At 39.1% G+C, this 20,814-nt stretch overlaps 1 protein-coding gene across 6 annotated transcripts in view; it reads left to right on the forward strand.

Annotated features, from left to right (window-relative positions):
* The window catches only part of EHBP1 (EH domain binding protein 1), a 281,357-nt gene that overhangs the window by 82,516 nt on the left and 178,027 nt on the right, over positions 1-20,814 (forward strand). The window contains exon 1 of one of the 6 annotated variants that reach the window (XM_060272320.1): positions 18,952-20,679. The exons of the other annotated variants lie outside the window; for them this stretch is intronic. Within the exon in view, the coding sequence (XP_060128303.1) occupies positions 20,677-20,679 (3 nt within the window). The 5' untranslated portion in view covers positions 18,952-20,676. Of the gene's footprint in view, positions 1-18,951; positions 20,680-20,814 lie in introns of those variants that run through there. 6 annotated transcript variants of the gene reach the window in all.

Consider the following 20,814-nt stretch of genomic DNA (forward strand, 5'->3'; position numbering starts at 1 on the left):
TGGAAACCACCCTGGGATAAGGGAAAGTGAGAACAAGATATCAAAACCACTTTGTTACATTGTAAAAACTCCAAAGATTACATAGTACAGTATCCATTTGTAGAGTTTAGGCTCCTCAGTAACAGAAAACCTGTATGAATTCATATAAAATCACCCCATTAACAGATTTGCTCCATTCCAATGGTGTTCTCACCAGAAGGATTATGGCTACTACCGTAGAAGAGGAGCTTGGGAAAGGGCTAGGGACAGCCATAATCCCTGAAGCATGGGGTCACTACAACTGCCCCACTGCCTAGGTGATAATCTCTAGCTTCCTGGCACCTGAGTGCCAGACAGGTAGTCATCCCAGGGACAATGGTAAAACCAACCTGAATGGTTTGGGGTCTCCACCAAGACAAAAAGGTATGTTCATATTGGCTGGGAAATAGGAATATGTACATACTTATCTTTGTTTTTGTAGGGACCCAGGTGGTGCTGTGGTTAAACCACTGAGCCTAGGGCTTGCTGATCAGAAGGTCGGCGGTTCGAATCCCTGTGACGGGGTGAGCTCCTGTTGCTTGGTCCCAGCTCCTGCCAACCTAGCAGTTCGAAAGCACGTCAAAATGCAAGTAGATAAATAGGAACCGCTACAGCGGGAAGGTAAACGGCGTTTCCATGTGCTGCTCTGGTTTGCCAGAAGCAGCTTTGTCATGCTGGCCACATGACCTGGAAGCTATACGCCGGCTCCCTCGGCCAATAATGCGAGATGAGCACGTAACCCCAGAGTCGGTCACGACTGGACCTAATGGTCAGGGGTCCCTTTACCTTTACCTATCTTTGTTTTACTTAGTGGGTGTGAGGTGGAGGTCAAGGGAGGGATGGGGGAAAACCTGATACTCAGGTTTCTGCTGAGTGACCCCTTCCAGTTTATGACATAGATATGATGTATGCATGATGTTTTATTAAGGGCAAAATGGGAAACTTATAAAAAAGGGAGCCATCCTTTGTTCGGGGCTTTTTTCGGCTTCTTCCATGTGGTGGTTTGAAGTCCTGGTGCAACTGTTCCTTGAATAAAGATCAGGCCTACAGGCTGCTGTTTTGCACCAATACTCTTGGCTGGTGTCTTTGTTTGGCAATACAGTACAAGTGAGCCGGGAATTTTCCTTTAACATCCTTGGCAAAACACAGCATTCTCTTTCAATAATTTTATATGGTCAGTCAGAAAAAATACAGAAAATGAATTAATTGTAATATCATCAAGCACCTACACCCAGTTTATTTAAAGCTCTCTATGTGGGAGAATGTTGCACAGCCAGGAGTTGGGAAATGAAGGCGTTTCACCAATGTGATAACAATCCTTTATGTGTTGGTAGTGATGTCATATGTATTGACATCATTACCAACACTTTATACTTGGTGCCTAATGTTGAGGACATATGGAGCTTTCACATAAATAAACCTGAGTAAGGACAATTATTTTGACTTCCTGTAATTTCCTGGAACTCTTAAAATGTGGAGGGATGTAATCAGCGTGTGTCCTGATGAAACCTCTATCGAAGTGTTAGGTTACATAGTGCTGCTTAGTGCACTATAACCACTTGATGGCACCCTTTGATTTAGTACATACCTCATTAGGGAATGGGGGGAGGGACATAGTGCAGTGTAGCTGTAGTATTTGTAATGGAATAACAAGTAAGAACTAAAGACTGCAAGGTATCTGGTTAATGTAGAGATGAAATGAATGAAACTGCAAGGCTAAGCTTTCCTGACCCTTCATGAGAGAATAGATGAAAAAAGGAAAGAATAAGCTATTGTGCCAAAGGGAGATGATGAAATTCAAGATCCACACACATAATCTCTGGCTCAGCCTCTGAAATGTTAATCCCTGGGTAGAATTATTTTGAGCTGTAGATTGCAATTTATCATCAAAATGGCACTGTGTCAAACAATACTTCTTGTATGTGTGATGTTCAGAACTATCCAATTTTAATATAAAATGGTTCACAGAGCAATGTTTAACATTTAAGCAGCAGCTCGTTAAATTTTGAATTCTTTTTTCTGCTGCTTTCTGACCAGAGATTTACTCTAAAACATGAAGCACTATTTTCTACAAACTTTTTGCAAGAATTTACTAAGTACAGTATCTCATGTGGAATCTAGTTTTTTATGATCTTTTTTTAACTTAGATGGATTCAGTTGTTTAATAAAAACTCTAATAAAGTTAACCAGCCTTGAGATCTTTAGTAGAAGAGAAACTGCTACAAAGAGATTGGATTTCAGTGATTTGCTGGTGTGTTCAAGGTTTCCAAGTCGTCTCCATCTCAGCCCTATCATGGCTTAAAGGTAAAGGTAAAGGGACCCCTGACCATTAGGTCCAGTCGTGACCGACTCTGGGGTTGCGCGCTCATCTCGCATTATTGGCCGAGGGAGCCGGCGTATAGCTTCCAGGTCATGTGGCCAGCATGACAAAGCCGCTTCTAGCAAACCAGAGCAGCACATGGAACGCCGTTTACCTTCCCGCTGTAGCGGTTCCTATTTATCTACTTGCATTTTGACGTGCTTTCGAACTGCTAGGTTGGCAGGAGCTGGGACCAAGCAACGGGAGCTCACCCCGTCACAGGGATTCGAACCGCTGACCTTCTGATCAGCAAGCCCTAGGCTCTGTGATTTAACCACAGCGCCACTGGAGAATGAGGAAAAAATATATTTCCTTTTGTATGTGCCAGTTCAGGTAGTGCAACATTGCTGCACAATCAAACATATTTAAACTATGATATGTTCAAAGTAAACTGCGCAAAATTATGTCAGCATCCTTTAAAAAGCATGTGTGTACACATCATGCATTCTAAGGATCATGCATGCTAGTTCTCTGATGTGTTCATTTTTCTTTAAAGTGACTGTAGCTCACTTTGGAGGGAACAGAAGCATCTAGGTAGCTCTGTCTCCCATAATATGCAGATTGCCCCTAAAGCTACCATTGATTGACTATGGGTGAAAGAAGTGGAATAATGTTAAATGGCCAAGAGAAATAAAATGAAGACTACTGGAATTTCAATATCTGATTTATCTTGTAATCCTAAACATATTACGGCTGTTTGGTTTTAGTGGGACTTTCTTCTGAATAAGTGTTCCAAAAGCCACAGCCCAGAATGTGATGGGATTACAGGAGCAAGTAATTTAACTTTTTTATTGATGTAAACTTTGTTTTCACATAGAGTAGAACTCTAGATATTTGAGAGAATTGATGAAGAACAATGCCCGCCAGATAGCTGAGCTGTTGTTTAACTTGGGAGGGGGTTTCCTATCAGCTATTAAGTTCTGACAGGGCTAATTAGCACCTAGCAGTTGTTTATCTAATCAGTGCTAAATAGCTGATGAATGCTGGTGAGGAAGGCGGGGGGGGGGGGCAATGGCATCTACAGTTGTTAAGCCCAGTATCCCAAAATGTCTGGTTTTTAATTTTCCCCCCAAGAAGGAAATAGGCTAGGCATACTTGAACATTGCTTTATGCATAATATACATAATATCTTATTATGTATAGATAATACGCTTTTTGCAAGGAACCATGAAATAAATGTTCATGTTCTAGTTTGATTCTCTTTGGTGTTTGTTTTCCCCATCTTAATAAAATAATTGTTACATTGAAGTTTTCTCTAATGGTGTTTGGCAAATTAGCCTTTCCTTACAAGGAAAGTTTATATTTCTGCTGTGACTGTGAATATAGCTGTGTCACATTGCATTTTCCTCATATGCCCCATATTTGTTTTAAGTTTTGGAGTCATATTTGTTCTTGTGCAATTCAGAATTGTTGCATGAATACAGCTTTTGAATTACAAACTTGAGATGCATATGCACGCACACGCACACACACACACAGAGAGAGAGAGAGAGAGAGAGAGAGAGAGACTAGACTTGCGACAGTGTTAGTTCATTTTTGCACATATAACACTATCATCACAGCATTCCAAAATTCTAACCGTGAGTGTGGACATGAGCATACTGCCCCAAATATTTGATTTTCAAAAGTAAAATACATGCTTCTTTTTCACACTACCACTCTCTGTCTGTGGCTGAATCAATGTAATGATTGAGACCTGCATCTGAGAAATTGATGAACCTGGACAAAATTCACCAGGTCAAAACTCTAAACTGGCTGCAACTTTGGTTACTATGCTATATAGGTTGTGCTTTGGATAAAAAAATTACCGGTAAACACCTGATTTTTAAAAAACTTGTTCTGGTTTCCCCGTGAAATGGATAAAATTCCCAATGATTTGAATGGGCCTAAATTGCAGATTGAGATATTTGTATCCTAATACATGGATAAAACTGACTTTTCATGAGTGATGAATGTCAAATGCAATTTTGCAGGTGCCTTACATTCTTGAGCCACATATTGTGTTTGTATTTGAGGATCAGCTCATATTGACATTAAAAATATAGTGGCACAGTTCAAACTTTCAGCTGGGAGTTGTTTAATCTTTCATTGTAAATAAGCTTACTAAGTCAGCTTGGTTCAGAGTAATCTTGTAGATCGCAGGAGGATTACATCTGAGTAGGAGTTTTGAGGTGTGCTGCTGAAAACAGCTTCAGGTTCTCTTATTTGAGACATATATCACATATGTGACATATTAAATCATATTTGTGTAAATATATCTTAAAATCAGGGATTGCATGCAAGTACTGTAAGTTGTACTCAGCAATGATTTTCTGATTGCAAAATGTAGGAACATGTTGATTAGCTAAATGCAGTGCTTTTTTCTGGGGGGACGCATACCCCTACACATTTTGTGAATCTTTGATACTTTTGTCCATTTACTGTATTTATTTCCCTCTGATTTGAACTATATAATGGTGTTTTTCTTGAGTAAAAATGAGAGTACCCCTAAACATTTTTAGGGAAAAAAGCACTTATACAGTGTATGCAGAGCAAGATATCTATTTCGTGACAGATAGTTGTCATAGAATATATTTATAAACATAATATTTTAATTCCTCAATCACTTTATAGTAGCTTTCATGTTTCTAGACAATTGACACAAAATTCAACAAAGCAGATTTTATTTTTAGTTCTTCACTGTTCTAGCATCAATGCACAATATCCTGCCCAGCTGTTTCTTCTTCTTCTTCTTCTTCTTCTTCTTCTTCTTCTTCTTCTTCTTCTTCTTCTTCATGAGAAAAGAACAGTCTCGTCTAAAAAAAAATAAACATCCCTAATGACAGTCACACAGTTTTGGAAAATGGAAAATTTTTTTAAAAAGAAGTGACAAAATGGTGAGCAATATGTCTGTTTTAGAGCTATATAAAGAACCATGAGAAAGTGCTTGGCCTCTAATGAAGTAAAAACCCTGAAAAATGCTGAAGTTCACAAAAGGATGCAACTGTTGAGGAGGAAGTGAAAATGTTTGTCATCTCCACTGATGTTTCGGATACTAATCAATAGGCATTGTGTGCTTAGTGTTGGGGAAAATGTAATATCCCCTCAGCTCATTGCACTGGAAGCACAATCGGCCCTGGCTCTATAATTATGTATTTTAGACATGTATTTTATAGTTAGTTTTGAAATATTTACAGTGCAAATTAATTTTAATTCAAGTGCATTTTGATATTAGACTAATGCTTTCTAGAGAATGTTTCCCCTAATTCTTTAATCCATTACAATAACTCTGATTTTCTTATGGATTTCCCAAAGCAACACCAGCTTTCCCTTTCGCTGCTAGGAAGGCGAAGGCAGTTTGCATGCACAAGCAGCACCCTGGCTTTTGAATACTCCTCCAGGGAGACTCTCCTAGTGCTGAATTTCACATCCTGTCAGCACCCATTTATAATCCTTGTTTTTTAGACCTGTTAGAGCTTTTTGATTAGTTTCCTGTCTTGTTTTATGCTGACTTTGCTGTTGTCAGTTTCACTATTGTGATTTTACAAACTTGTTGGGTCGGTGCAGGCATGCACATGAACTGAATGGGGAAGCTATGAAGACACCAGTGCCTGGCGTGCTCTGCTCCATGGGGTCACGAAGAGTCGGACACGACTAAACAACTAAACAACAACAACGAGAAATAGACACCCGTCCAGCATTTACACCACAGAGTGTATTGGCTGTTTGGGCTGGACATTGGTTTATTTCAGGGGTCAGTAAACTTTTTCAGCAGGGGGCCGGTCCACTGTCCCTCAGTCCTTGTGGTGGGCCGGACTATATTTTGAAAAAAAATATGAACGAATTCCTATGCCCCACAAATAGCCCAGAGATGCATTTTAAATAAAAGGACACATTCTACTCATGTAAAAACATGCTAATTTCCGGACCATCCGCGGGCCGGATTTAGAAGGCAATTGGGCCGCATCCGGCCCCCAGGCCTTAGTTTGGGGACCCTGGTTTATTTCCATGTTCTGGTTTGCGTGATATACATCCAAAAGTGAAGCATGTGTGCACCATGTATGTATGTATGTATGTATGTATGTATGTATGTATGTATGTATGTATGTATGTGTTGTCCTTTAAAAACACAAGATATCACTGAGGAAAATGGCTGCACATGGCATTTACAGAGAATTTAAATTTCATACTACAGTATTTAGATAGACACAACATAAGGTTCTTCTAAGTTACAGAAGCTTGTGATTTTTACTTTATAAAAATTATTCTAATTGCTGTAGAAACCCAGGCAATCAGTGTAGTTTGTTAGCTCCATATTTGCTGCCTTGTGTAAGCTTGATTATATTTAGTTTAGGCCTGGATTAATACTGGTTTACGATTACTACGTACAGCACATTATCATTACAGATCTGTATGTCTAGTTTTGAGGTACGGTACTTTTATTGTGGTAACTAATTAAAGTGCTGCAGATGCTTCAGCCTAAGCCAATTTAAGAACAAAAGCATGAATTTCCAGTTACGTGAGCTAGATAATGACAATTCTTTAACATGCTTGTTGCCCTTGAGTTATGTCCTGGATAGCCGGAGCTGATCTGTGTCTCACTTTTCCTCAGTGCACATTTCATCTGTTCAGTAGTCTGAGTTGCCTCTTTCTCTTGGTCTACCCTGCCACAAAGAGTCCTTACTGACAAGCTTCAGGTCATATGCAAGTTGCATGTACATGGTGTAATTACTTCCTCCACTTCTTGTCTTACTGTAGTCTTGCTGGAATGTAAGTTTCAGTACTCACAACTGCAAGCTATCTGTAGCTACGGCATTTCAAACATTTCTTTCTGCTATGAATCATAATTGCTTCTTTGTTCAAGTTTTGAACAGTTCATATTATTTCAATTAACTGCAAAATGTTTGTGTTTTTAAAATTGCATTAAAGTCAGGAAATTATAATTAAAAATATCCTATACTATTTTAAGTCTTTAATTTGGGTGCCAGTGTTCCTTGTCAATGTAATTTTGTCCATGTAATATTTAGATTTTGGTGAGTGTAATCATTCATACGTGAATGCTAACTTTACCAGACACCTCTTGTGGATGTTGGGAAACTCAGATACTTCAGTGAAGCATTTAAATGTGATTGCCAATATTCATTTTAGTATGCCTGAAAGCTGGATAAATAAATATCTATTCTGGGATATCCATAAAATCAATTTGAATTGTGAATCCTGACAGTCACCAGATTTTGGGTATTTGATATAAAATATATAGGAAAATGTGGATTGGAACTTTAAATATTAATATACACTGATGTTAAAAAATGCAGAGTCCACCTGAGAAAACCTTTAACTTCAGTTCTTACATTTAGTATGAAGATTTGAATAGTGTCTCCACCCCCACTGGTCCTTTCATATCAATTTAAACCTAAATATGTAACATTTCCATTATTCACAGTACCGCTCACCATGCTTTAGATGCACAAACAAATTGTTCATCAAATTCTTTGTTACTTGCCTTGTAGAATACAATTTTATGAATAGGATATGGGGCTGTGGTTGAGTAATTATAGGAACTATAAGGTTAAAAGGTTGCATTAGTAATTTGTGAAGCATTTCATAACACTTCTGCAGTGGTTCTCCCCTCTTTATTTATTTTGCTGTTACTTTTAAGAAGAGTTGCCTTGGGCAAGAGTAGTATAGTTACATACCAGTTGCTCCAGTCTTTCTCCTCCCCTTTCATTCTCAGGAAGTATAACTACAACCATCCTTTTATGTCTTTGTTTTATACAAAGGGGAATCACCCCCTTTTCTCACCAGTCCTAACTGTGCGGTGTCATCTGTCAATAGTGAGTTGGAAATGAAATTGGCATTCAAAGATTGCATGAGATCTTGTTTTAATTTCTGAAAAATCTTATGCTGAACCATTTCTTTGTTTTTTATAAGATTATGTGTGCATCAAGGAAACACAAGCACAAAATAATACTTCAATTATTCCCTGTCCTTTTATTTTATTTCTTAAGTGTAAGTTTTAATCAGTTTCACATCTAAATTTCTGAAGAGTTATTCTCCTAGAGAGATCATGTTTTCTTGGTTGAGCTAGGAAAACTTCAGTTCTCATTCACGACTTGTTTGCTTCCTACTCCCCAGCAGACTGTGTGGGCTCTATGGTTCTGCAACAAATGCAAAACTGACATGTTTGAGGGATCTTTGGCAGTTATGGAGATTGGGAGTGTCTGGGCAAGTAATTGTTTTGTTTATTTTGGAGGTATGAATAAAGGGAGGTATCAGCAGGTAAGTTCTATAGTCTCCCTGAGGAGACATGTGTCATATTTGAACCATGGGTGTCCTCCACCCTCTCCCACCAGCTACTCTTACGTAGTACTGAGATGAAATGGCATGTGTTTTTTTTACAAACCCTTTCACACACACATCTCACAAAACAATTCCCCTCTTTTCTTTAGTCCCTTTCATTCACTTGTGGAAATGTTCAGGAGAAGAAGAAACACTCAGGGATGGGAAGGACAGGGGCAGGGGGGGGACAAAGGCCTGGAGATGGAACTGGGAAAGATCTGGTGTGGGGTGAAAATTTTAGTTAAAAGGGGTTTTTTTTTCCTGGCCTTTGAAAGACGGTTTTCGAAATCTTGGCTTGTTAACGGAAATGCTGATCCAATTGGGGGAAAAGACTTAGGGAGAGGGGAAGGTGTGTGCGACAAAGTATAGGGTTAAGATTTAGATTAGAGATATGATAGTTAAAAAAACAAAACAAAACTGTGTTTTCTGGAGGGAGTTAGAAGAATGGCCGAGGAAAGAATTTTTAGGTTAATATAAATTTTTGTGAGTTCAGATAGGTGTCTGGGCAAAGAGCTGCCTATCCTCCTCTCTCTACTCGGAGGCACCCAGTGGCAGGGGGTGCTCAGAGGGGTGAGGAGGGGGTGGAAGGAAACCCAGTCACAATAATGGAACCTTGGAAGTGCTGTGCCCTGCGGGTTCCTCTTGTGGCAGGAGGGGGCCTATGGGAGGACAGCATGGAAAAGGAGGAGGATTGAGTTAATATTATAAGAATAGGATTTTGAATTGGAATAGAAAACCCGCCATAATTAATTAGAGAATGTCAGGAAAACCAGGAGGAAGAGTATCGAGGAAGTCACAATTATAATGTTAAGATAATAAGAATTGGGAATTTATATTTCTTCTCTATTGTTGTTGTGTTGTCTGTATTTGTTTAACTATGTTTATGAAAGAGCTGGGGGGAAACCAACCCTCAGAGCTCCTCCATTCCTGTCCTTTCAGTGGCAGGGAGGGGATGTGGGGGGAGGCCAAACCCAACTTGTATTGGACCCCTTTGATTCTTAACGCCCACAGGTACCACTGGTGGCAGAAGTGGACTGGTGGGTGGAGGGAAAATGAAGGGACAGTGTTATAATGTATGTTTTGTCTGTCTTGTTTGTATAAAACTAATAAAAATTATTTTTTAAAAAAAGAAACACATTGTCAATACCGAGGCAGCAGGGGCTGAGGCTTCCTTATTTCTAGCTGGGTAAAGTTGACTAGTTGTGGCAGAATAGAGATGGGACTGTGCATCTGGATGCTCACACCATGCTTCATTTGCCTTCACTAGTCATACCTAACTGCATGACTAGAGTTGGATCAAGGTGTCTCAAATGTTGCTAAGGGTTGCCAAAAAAGGCCTTGAGGGCCACATGCGCCCCTCAGACTGCACATTGGACCACCATGGCTCTAAGTCTGGTTTCCTCAACCTCGGCCCTCCAGATGTTTTTGGCCTACAACTCCCATGATCCCTAGCTAGCAGGAACCAGTGGTCAGGGATGATGGGAATTGTAGTCTCAAAACATCTGGAGGGCCGAGGTTGAGGAAGCCTGTTCTAAGCAATAGACATACTCCTAGTTCTCTCTCTCTCTCTTTCCAAATTCAGAGTTTGGTCTTACAGCAAAGGCCTATTTCTCTGCCTCATCCAAGTTTTAGAGAAATGGTTCTCCTTGTAATCTTCTAAAAACACAGTAGCTAAGGATCCTGGTCCTTTCTGTCCTCCCTGTAATTACAGCACTGCTCCCTAAACACACAAACCTAAGATAGTTGTTGGAAAAATTAATGGAATTGAAGAAGGGAGGAGAATCTTAGATTTACAAACACATTCCTGCCTCCTGTTAAAGCTGGTCTATGTAAATAAAAGTTGACCTATATATTTTCCTATATCAGGATAATCTCCGTATGGAAACTATTTATAAACCTGTTTAACCATCAACTGTGAAAATTGGGTAAAAAAAAAAAATCCCCCCTCCATATTTACTGAAGGTTAAAAACTGTAGCATTTGGGGGCTTAGAAAAGTGTGGTTTGCACAGTTTTTACAAACTATGGCCCATAAGGATATCTGTGTTATGTATTGGTTTAAATTGTGTACATGAATCTCACTGTTAAGTTCTGTAGCAGTTGCCATTGGTTAACTTGTTAGTACAATTTGGATCCTTACTATGATTGGGTCCCGCCAAAATCTAAATGTATCCTTTCCCCAACTCCTGTTCCTGAGAGTATAAAAGGAGCTCGTCCTTTCCCTCCGTCCCAGTTACCGTAAGTTCCTACTGCAATAAAAAAGATTGTTCTTGTTAGACTTGACTCCTAGCATATCCTTTGCTAGCATGCTGAATCACTACACAGAGCTGATCACACAAGAGCGGACATCTGCACCCACGACTTAACAACCTACATTCCTGTTGAGTATGAAGCGACTCTTGGCTTCAATTACAAAAGGTCACTTTCTTTAGTGTACAGAGGTTCAACAAATGTAAATACCAGAATATATATTGATATATATATTTTTTTAAAAATATGGTATTTATTTAGTGTTTTTCAGATGGACCTCACGGTTTGCATAAGATTAGGGCTGTGCACCCACTTGGGGTTTGAAACACACAAGGCTTTTCTCACACAGCACTTTTGAATATTGTGCTTTGCAGTTGTACGTATCTTTGCACAGTAACATTACCTAAAGCCAGAGTTACTATCCCTGTTGTCTGTCTGTCTGTTGTTTAGGGAAGTTTTTAATGTTTGAAGTTTTATTCTGTTTTTAATGTTCTGTTGAAAGCCGTTCAGGGTGACTGGGGAAACCCAGCCAGATGGGTGGGGTAGAAATAATAAATTATATCATCATAATCATCATCATTATTCTTAACGGTGTGCTTCTGAAGTAGTGCACATTGATTCTCACTATTTTCCTGTCCATCATGTCTTCCGAGCGCTGGCAGAAACAGCAACACTTCACTGAACCTGCACACACATTTTTCCTTCCTCATGTTTTAAAATATCACACTGTTTTATTTACTGGAAGTCATGTAGGAGAGGGGGAGCGGCACAGCCTTGCAATGTGCAACTAGGTCCACCACAGTAGGAAGTGAGCTACGGAAATGCTGTCTGTGTACACTTGGTGGCAAGAAGTGTTTAAGAAGTGGATTCTTGGCACAAATTGGATAAAAACTGTTCATGCCGTTTAGATCAACTAGTTATGTGGGGCAGGATCAACATGAGGACAATGTTATATGTACAGCACCCCCAAAACTCACATATATATGAATGCACATTGGCATGTACACACCCTATTTCAACAACAAACATTTGTTTTTGTTTTTGTTTTAAAGTTACAATAGAATGGAAAAGGAAACTTGTTTGTTTAGAAGAAACTGTTAGTGCAAGTCTACTTGTACGAAGCAGTTTGTCTTCAAGTCACTTCCTCTGAATGGAGCATTTTTCCTCTGCAGAGAAAACCACTTGCACCAAGCGGAGAAAGTGAGCCCTTTTGGCTGCCCTGGGGATTGGCTCCTTCTCAGCCCTGGTCAGCTGATCAGTGTTGACAGGGGGCCCTGCTTCCAAAGGAGGAACTGGAAGCTCCACTTTAAGCTCCCAATTGTTCCTTGAAGGTCTGTCTGAAACTACTCCACATCTGATATCACATATGACATCAGGTATGGGGCAGGTGGACATGGATTGTGGGAAATGGTTTTGCTGGGCCTAATTAGACCAGATGCTCCCCACAGTTGTTATATACATTAACTACCGATGCCTTACGTCTCTGTAGTGAACGTATGATGGTGCCTTACTGTCAACCACTGATCCATCAAGCTCAACAATGCCTGTTCCATCTTTTCCCAGGTTGGAGAACTCCAACTATCATCAACTCCCAGAAACGTTCCTTTCCATTAAAGATTTTATTTCCTAATGCAGAGTGGGAAGAAAGTGATAACGTGCATTAGGTTTTCTCACTTTAATGCTAGAATTAGATTTTCTGACATAATTGCTAGCCGCTAGACAAACTGGTTTGATGAAATATTAATTTAAGAATACAGATCTTGTGTCAATTATAATATGTAGGCATGAACGGGTTTTTGTTTTTAGTTTTTAGCAAGAATACAAAATGAAGTCCTTCCTTCACATTTATATAATATAGAACATGTCTTAGCCAAAGCAAACAAAACCATGAATGCTTTGTTAATCATCCATAACTAATTTGTACATACAGTACTCTGGAAAGAAAATTGAATCTGCTTGTGATGTAACTTTTTATATGGAATTGGTAAATTAAAATGAAACAAAGTTGGAGCAAATATTGACAATAAAACATATGTCAGAGGCATTGTTTCTTGATGCAATATGATAAAATACAATATGATAAAAGTTGACTGCAAAATAAGTATCTCTACACAGATTCAAAAATAACTACAACTTTTTTTTAGAATGGTAAAGGATTGTTGCATATACATACATACATACATACATACATACATACATACATACATACATACATAATTTTATCTCTATGATTATCGCAGAGGATAGAAGTAGGCTACTTCAGGGGATATGTGAAACCTATTTCCTTTTGTGAATGTGCTCTTTGCTAAGGTTGTAAATGAATGTATATACAATTGACTACAATTCTCTTCACTGAAATATATAGGCTGTGTTTATTAAGAACAATAGCATGCAGAAACATGCATTTATTTACATAAATCCTAATCCTCAGGAGACTCAATGTTCTGTTGTATTTATTTCTCCTCTGATGATAACAGCTTTATATTTCCAATTCAGATTTGCATACTTTGTGACATTGCTGTTAAGACTACAGTACACTGTGTATCATTAAAAAGTTCCAAAAGACATGGGAGGTGTTGTAAAGGTGAATTGGGAAAGACAACAATTTGAACACCTCATGCTTAGTGACTGTTTGCATAACCGTTTTGCTGAAGTTGCTTCAATTCCAGAACCTGTGTTCTCTATGTATTTCTGAGTTCTCCCTGTTGCTCTTATTTTCACTCACAATCATATACAGTTACAGGTACAGTAGGTAGCCGTGTTGGTCTGCCCTAGTCAAAACAAAATTTAAAAAATTCTTCCAGTAGCACCTTAGAGACCAACTAAGTTTGTTATTGGTATGAGCTTTCATGTGCATGCGTATCTGAAGAAGTGTGCATGCACACGAAAGCTCATACCAATAACAAACTTAGTTGGTCTCTAAGGTGCTACTGGAAGGAATTTTTAAAATCATATACAGATTAATTTTCACATTGTTAAATAGCATTCTTAACATGGAGTTTATTAGAACTGGACAGGGCAAGGCACCTAATTCATATTTGAATCATAGTTTCAAGTTGGCTGGTTCCAAACTAACTTTAACCGTGGTTTTGTGGTTCAAAAACCCAACGATCTGTGATTAAGTAAAAGCAGGGTTCCCAAACTAAGGCCCGGGGGCCCAATCACCTTCCCAATCCGGCCCACGGACAGTCCAGGAATCAGCATGTTTTTACATGAGTAGAATGTGTCCTTTTCTTAAAAATGCATCTCTGGGTTATTTGTGGGGCCTGCCTGGTGTTTCTCCATGAGTAGAATGTGTGCTTTTATTTAAAATGCATCTCTGGGTTATTTGTGGGGCATAGGAATTCGTTCAATTTTTTTTTCTTCAAAATATAGTCCGGCCCCACACAAGGTCTGAGGGACAGTGGACTGGCCCCTTGCTGAAAAAGTTTGCTGACCCCTGAGCAAAAGCTTCTAAATTCTCCATCTCATTTGTGCCAGGGGAGGGGAAGCTTGGAAGCTCAAGGTGCTCACCCAGGCTTATTCGTGTCATGCTTAACTCATCTAAACACAGCCTTAGGCTGCTTCTTCCTTTCAGAAAAGACTCTGAGAGGCAAATGATTTGGGCACTGTGTTTTGAAAGGCCTCCAACATTCACCTGAGAACCTCCAATGAAATTCTGAAAGATAGAATCATATATATAAGAAAACATTCCAACACTTTCTTTCACAAGGAATAAAGTAAACTACGTTGATTTATATGTATTATTTTCTGTATTTTTATAATTAAAAAAGGTAGGTATATAAACATAGCTCACATAACAAAGAAAATGCTTCTTCTATATAATAATTAAATCAACTCACATGGGTAAATATCATCATTGTTCTGTCATATAATTTATAAGTTGGCGCTCTTTGTTGGCTCAGATGTAGTGACTAAAATTTATCATCTGTGCTACTTGCTAAGTAATGTACCGTTGAGTTGTAAAACATTTTCAATAACATTTATTCTCGCAGAACATAATACATTTATTTGCACATTCCATGTCAGAATTACCCACCTCTCAACTTATAAATCACACACAAGAAATATTATTGGATCCCATGAATGTGCACAGCGTGTAATGTATTTAAGTTACAGATAGGTAGCTGTGTTGGTCTGACGTAGTCGAAACAAAATAAAAAAATTCCTTTCAGCAGCACCTTAGTTGACCAACTGAGTTCACTTCCAGTTTATGATCATTCGGGAGCTGAAACGTTTGACTCCCAAGGCATTCGGTTGCCGAGGTACGACTGTATATTATATTGTTGGCTGCAACATAACCCTCATTGGCTAGTGAATAGTTGGCTGAGACGTAAAACCTGGCCATTCTTCATGTGCCTCCTCCACAAGAGGTCCGGAGGAGAATGGGCTTCTGCTGCAGTAGCTCCCCGTTTGTGGAATGCTCTCCCCAGGGAGGTTTCCTCTTTAACCAGGCCTTTGGCTGATTGACATCCAATGCCCTATTAAAATTGGGGGCGAGGATTGGGATGTTTTTGTTGTTATGTTGATGGTGTATTTTGTGTTTTTATCTTGTGATTTTATCTTATGAACAGCCCTGAGACCTGAGGGTATAGGGCGGTATACAAATTTTAACAACAACAACAACAACAACAACAATTTACTCCCCTATACTATTTTGGACAAATTCTGCAGGAGCTCCTGGAAAAGTTTTACTTTAATTTTCCTTTTTAGGTTGGTTTCCTGTCCAGTGTACTGTTCAAATGCCCACCTCCCACAAAAATAGCAGCAAGAAAGAGACTATTTTCCATTGAGGTCAAGGTGGTTTTTCCACTTTCAAAGCTGGTCCCACTTGCCTCTAGCACAGGGTACCCAACATTGTGCCCTCCATATGCTTTGGATTTCAACTCCTATTAGCCCCAGTCAGCATGATCAATGGTCAGGACTGATGATACCTGTAGTCCAATAGCATCTGGAGGGCCCTACATTGACATGCAAGGAAAGTATGGCCATTCTGAATTGTGTGTGTGTGTGTGTGTGTGTGTGTGTGTGTGTGTAACCTTTTGTAGGGTTTTATAAACAAGGATCATAGGAATACTAAATGATACAAATAAAAAGAACAAGTGGCCTAGTGGTGCAGCAATAAAACTGCTAGCACATTTGCAAGGGCCTGGTGTGGTTTCAGTACCCCTTCCAACTCTACAATTCTATGATTCTAAGTCTTCTTGTGTCATTTGTACATCTCAAAAATAGCATACCAGATTTGTAGCAATAGCTACGACACATGGTTCATTGTTAGTGGTCAGTGTATGCCTAATAAAGGTTTGATAAGTAAGTAAGTATAAATTCATGAATTGGTTTAAACAAAAGGGAAAGGGAAACAGGGTAGAACAGAATTAACAGCTAACGTTCAACATCGCAAAGCTAAATGCCTGATCAGTAACCCTTGTGGTTTTGCTTAGATTAAATAAGAGTAATCATTTTTCCTCTTATGTTACCTATGAAACCATATAAAATGTTGGTGTATTGATGAACGTGGGAGGGGGGGTTCAAAGTGAAGATAGTAATTTATGTTTAAATTTTAATTTAGATCAACTAGATTGAGCCAAATGCTGGTGGGGGGGTTGTTCATTTTCTGGAATATTGGCATATGTTATTAAATTAAACTACACCAGGGTAAATCCATATTTTATCTGCCTGTGTGTCAATCTTTGTTGTTTCTCTCTTTATTAATCTCTCAAGTAGAACTGTTTCCCAAACAGTTTTGTACCAATTGCCTAACATTGCACCAGAAAGGTCTTTCCAGTGTCTAGTTATGTTGTGACTTGCTGCTTGTAATAAATGGATTATTAATTCTTTATTATGTAAATCCTGATTGTTGTATTGAAATATATTTAATAAAGCAAATTCTGGTTTGACTTCCAATTGTTGTTTTGTTGTCTTGTTAATTTTTTGGAATGTCGAATACCAGGAAGGTTGGATTTTTGTCCGCATGGGGTGGGGCAGCCCCTCCAGCAATATGATGAGGTTCCAGGATGGACCATTGCCTGCTTTCTAGGGTTAGGTATCACCTATACATGAGTTTCAGGGTTAATTCTGTATTGCTCGCTGAAATAGACTTAAAGACTTGAACTTTTGTATTTAGCTAGTAGATCAGTAATTTCCATTTCTAGTTTTGTTATTGTTATAGAGGTTTCTTTTTTAATATATGATTTTCTTTGATACATCAATATATCATATAAGCCCCATTTTTGGAAGGGCTGTAGTAATTTGTATGCGTCCTTTGTTTTCTTTTTTGGATTTATCTTTTTAAAAGTTCCAGCACTGGAAATGGTGGGTTGGCTTCTCTGGTGCACCTTCACCTTGCTGAACCCTATGCTGCCTTGTGCCTTTGCCTTCCAGTAACTGGCAGCATTGGGAAGCCCAGTCAGCAACCATTCTCTTTTATTATTTATTTATTTATTTATTTATTAATATTTTATTGATTTTTGCATAATAAAAAAGAACATACATAAGCAAACATAACATATTTTCCACCTACTTCTGTCCACCCTCCAAGAGCCCTCTCCTCCCACAAGAGGATCCCCCGAAAAACGGGCAGTCGACAGTGGTTCATTTTATGATTGGGTTTCTCCCCACTCCTCCCACCCACCCCAGGAACCCCCCCCCCTGCCACCAAGAGGCTCCAGGAGTCAGCAACCATTCTCACTGCCTCACTGCTACTGCTGGTGCTGCCTTATGTTTCTCTCTGCCTCTGACCGCATAGGAGCATAGTATATTGAGTCCAATCATTGGCTCATCTTGCCCAGCATTGTCCACATTGATTGACAGTGGGTTTCCAGGGTTTCAGGCAAGTTGTGTTCTCAGCCCTATTTGGTAGGGTTGCCATATGTACGGGAAATCCCGGACATGTCCTCTTTAGGAGGGCCTAAATCTGCAGGGATTTTTGCATTTTATAGGAAATGTTTTGGTTTGGGAGGGGGCGGTTTGAGGATATTTATTTATTTATTTATTTGTGGTTTTTAACTTTGCTCCAAAAGCGGAAGCAATTGCTTTGGCCGGAGATGAGTGTGTGTGAGGCCCGCGTGCTACCAGCGTCGCCACCAGGCCCATGCGCATCTTTCCCATCTTGGGCTGGCAGTGGCCGCTAAGGAAGCCGCCAGTGCTTCCCCTTCTTGCTCAGTTTCGGCCACCCAGAATGCGAAGTCTGTGAGTAGCACTAGAGGAGGCGGCAGCGGTTGGCTATCCCCCCCCCCCAAAGCTCAACAACTTTGTTGGCTATCTCCTCAAAGAAGCTACCGATCGTCTGGATTTTCACTTAATAAAATATGGCAATCCTACTACCTGGAGATGCTGGGGTTGAAGCTGGTACCTTTTGCATGCAGACCATGTACTCCACCACTTGAGCTACAGTACTTGTTCTTACAGCTCTGAGTTAGTATTACTACTCTTAATAAATTTATGTCATTTCTGACACACTTTTATAATTCAGATCTTGAATATTTTTAAAACATTAACTTCTCCATTCGTATGCATCATCATTCTTAATAAACGTTTTGGATATCTTGAGCCATGATTTTGCTTTTAAGCACCTTTTCATCACAGATGGCATTTGGGCCTTCAAATCTTCCATCCAACTGTCTAAATTATTTTAACTGACATAGTTTCTAATTTACTCTCTCCAGTTGAGAGAGCTTCCCGTAGCTTGTCTATTTTAGCATTTAATTGCTCTATGCTTCCACAAATTAGATTCTGTAGTGATCCATTTTGCTCTGTTAGTGAAGCAGTGATCTCTTCAGCATAGCCTAAGTAATATGGAACTTGTGATGTAGTTTAAAGACCATCATCCAGGAACTTCTGGACTTGTTTCATTTTGGAGTGTTTGCAGCAAGTGAAATAGCAATATCACTAGCATGCATTTCTGAATTGCAGCCAAATTGACTGAAAATATTGCCTTATTTTCTGTCAATTATAATCTCTTTGTTTGGCGAGGGAGGGCTGGGGGGGGGGTGACCTGGTTGAAAAGATTAAGCAAGTGCATCCTGTGTATTATTTAATTGGACTACATGTAAAGTAGAACTTTCAATTAGCACATTTATGATCTCATTACTTTCTCTCCCTCAGATACCATAGTTTCTATTGTGCTTTTTCTATTTTTGACATACTCATTGAAAAAGTTTTGAACAAGCAAATGCTCTCTTGCTCTGATCACCTTAGTATTTTTACTGTGGGGTTTTTTAACATACCGTATTTTTCCGTGGATAAGATGCCCCCATGTATAAGACACCCCCTATTTTCGGGGACTCCAAATTAAGAAAACACCCACCAGCATTATTCGTGTGTAAGATGAGCCACAATTTTAAACCTAATTTTTTTGTTTAAAAAACCTAGTCTTATACACGGAAAAATATGGTATTCAGAATGGCATTTATTTTTGTTAGTTGCTTTGAAACTCCATGTGGAAAGCAACAGAAAAAATGAATCAAATTTTGAAGTCTTGTCAGTTTTACATTTGTAAGTAACCTTTGTTCTATTTATTATTAAAACAGAAGGATAGCAGTAGTGTGAAGTGTAATAGGTGTATTTTATTCATCATATTTGTATCCCATCTTGCCTCCATGGAGTCCATGGCAGTGTATATTATCTAGTCCATTTTGTCTTCACAACCATCCTGTAAGTAAATACCTTCCCAATGCTGACCCAGTGAACTTACAGATGGTTTCTCTTTTTGCCCAAGTTTAAATCTTTGCTGTCATGACCCCAGAGTCCAGCAGCAATCAAATCAAGGCTCTGAGCTGGAAGCTGCAGTCTCCAACTTTGGATCTGGAGCAGGTGCAGGGCTCTAAGCCTATTCTTGGAGATTGGCAATCTGCTCTCAACCTTTGTTGGATCCAGCATCAGAACACAACAGGACAGATGTTTCATAGTACATCGTAAGAGACCACAAGATAAAGCTGTGGTGAAGATTTTTATCAAGATCATTGATAAGACAAAATAATATTACCTTTCCATGTGGAGAATAGAAGCAGAAAAAATAAAAGGGTAAAAAAAGGGAAACGTTGAAGAAATCACAGTACTTCTATCAAATCAGAAAGAAGCTGATTCCTGCATACCTACCCAGCATGCACCCAAGGATGTCATTATTGTATGAGAGAACACAGATGTAATCATCCTATGTGTTCCTTACAATCTTAAGCATCACAACATAACTTCACCTATGTTTCAGAAGCCTGGATTACAATAATCGAGCTATAGCTGGTGTTAGCCAAATTGCTCCTTTTATAGGGACACATTGCACTTAATTCAATCCATGGCTTCTGTGCCTTCATTGGCTATGACATAGTAAGTGCTTTATGATGGTTCTGATAAACTTGCTGCACTAAAACTTGTTCAGCCCTGCCGAAAATTTATGGTGAGGTTTTCACAACTTCTGAAACAGTAAATCATAACTATTACAATGCCATGACATTTTTACACATCAGCTGTATGACTGTAAGAACACAGCAGGTGCAAAGGAGTTACACTACATCACTTTTTTTTGCCAAAACAGGTGTAGTAGAATTGCATCAATGGACATGATGTGCCATGCTAATTCAGAAAAAACATTCCAAATCCAGATGGCAATGGATGGAAGATGGCAGAGATACCTCGCAGAGTGGATGCCTCCTAGACCAGCACCAAATTTAGTTCTGAAACCTGTTGCACTGCAGATGTGAGCAGTCTGGCACAGTGTTCACATGCAGCTGCATAAAGAATGGTTAGACACATAGGCATTTTTATTTTTCTATTTGGAGAGAATTTTTGGTGTATCTCTGCTGCTATAGGGGCATTGCTTTATTATTATTATTATTATTATTATTATTATTATTATTATTAATATACTGCCCTATGC

Source organism: Zootoca vivipara, chromosome 3 (assembly GCF_963506605.1).
Source record: "Zootoca vivipara chromosome 3, rZooViv1.1, whole genome shotgun sequence".
NCBI lineage: Eukaryota > Metazoa > Chordata > Lepidosauria > Squamata > Lacertidae > Zootoca > Zootoca vivipara.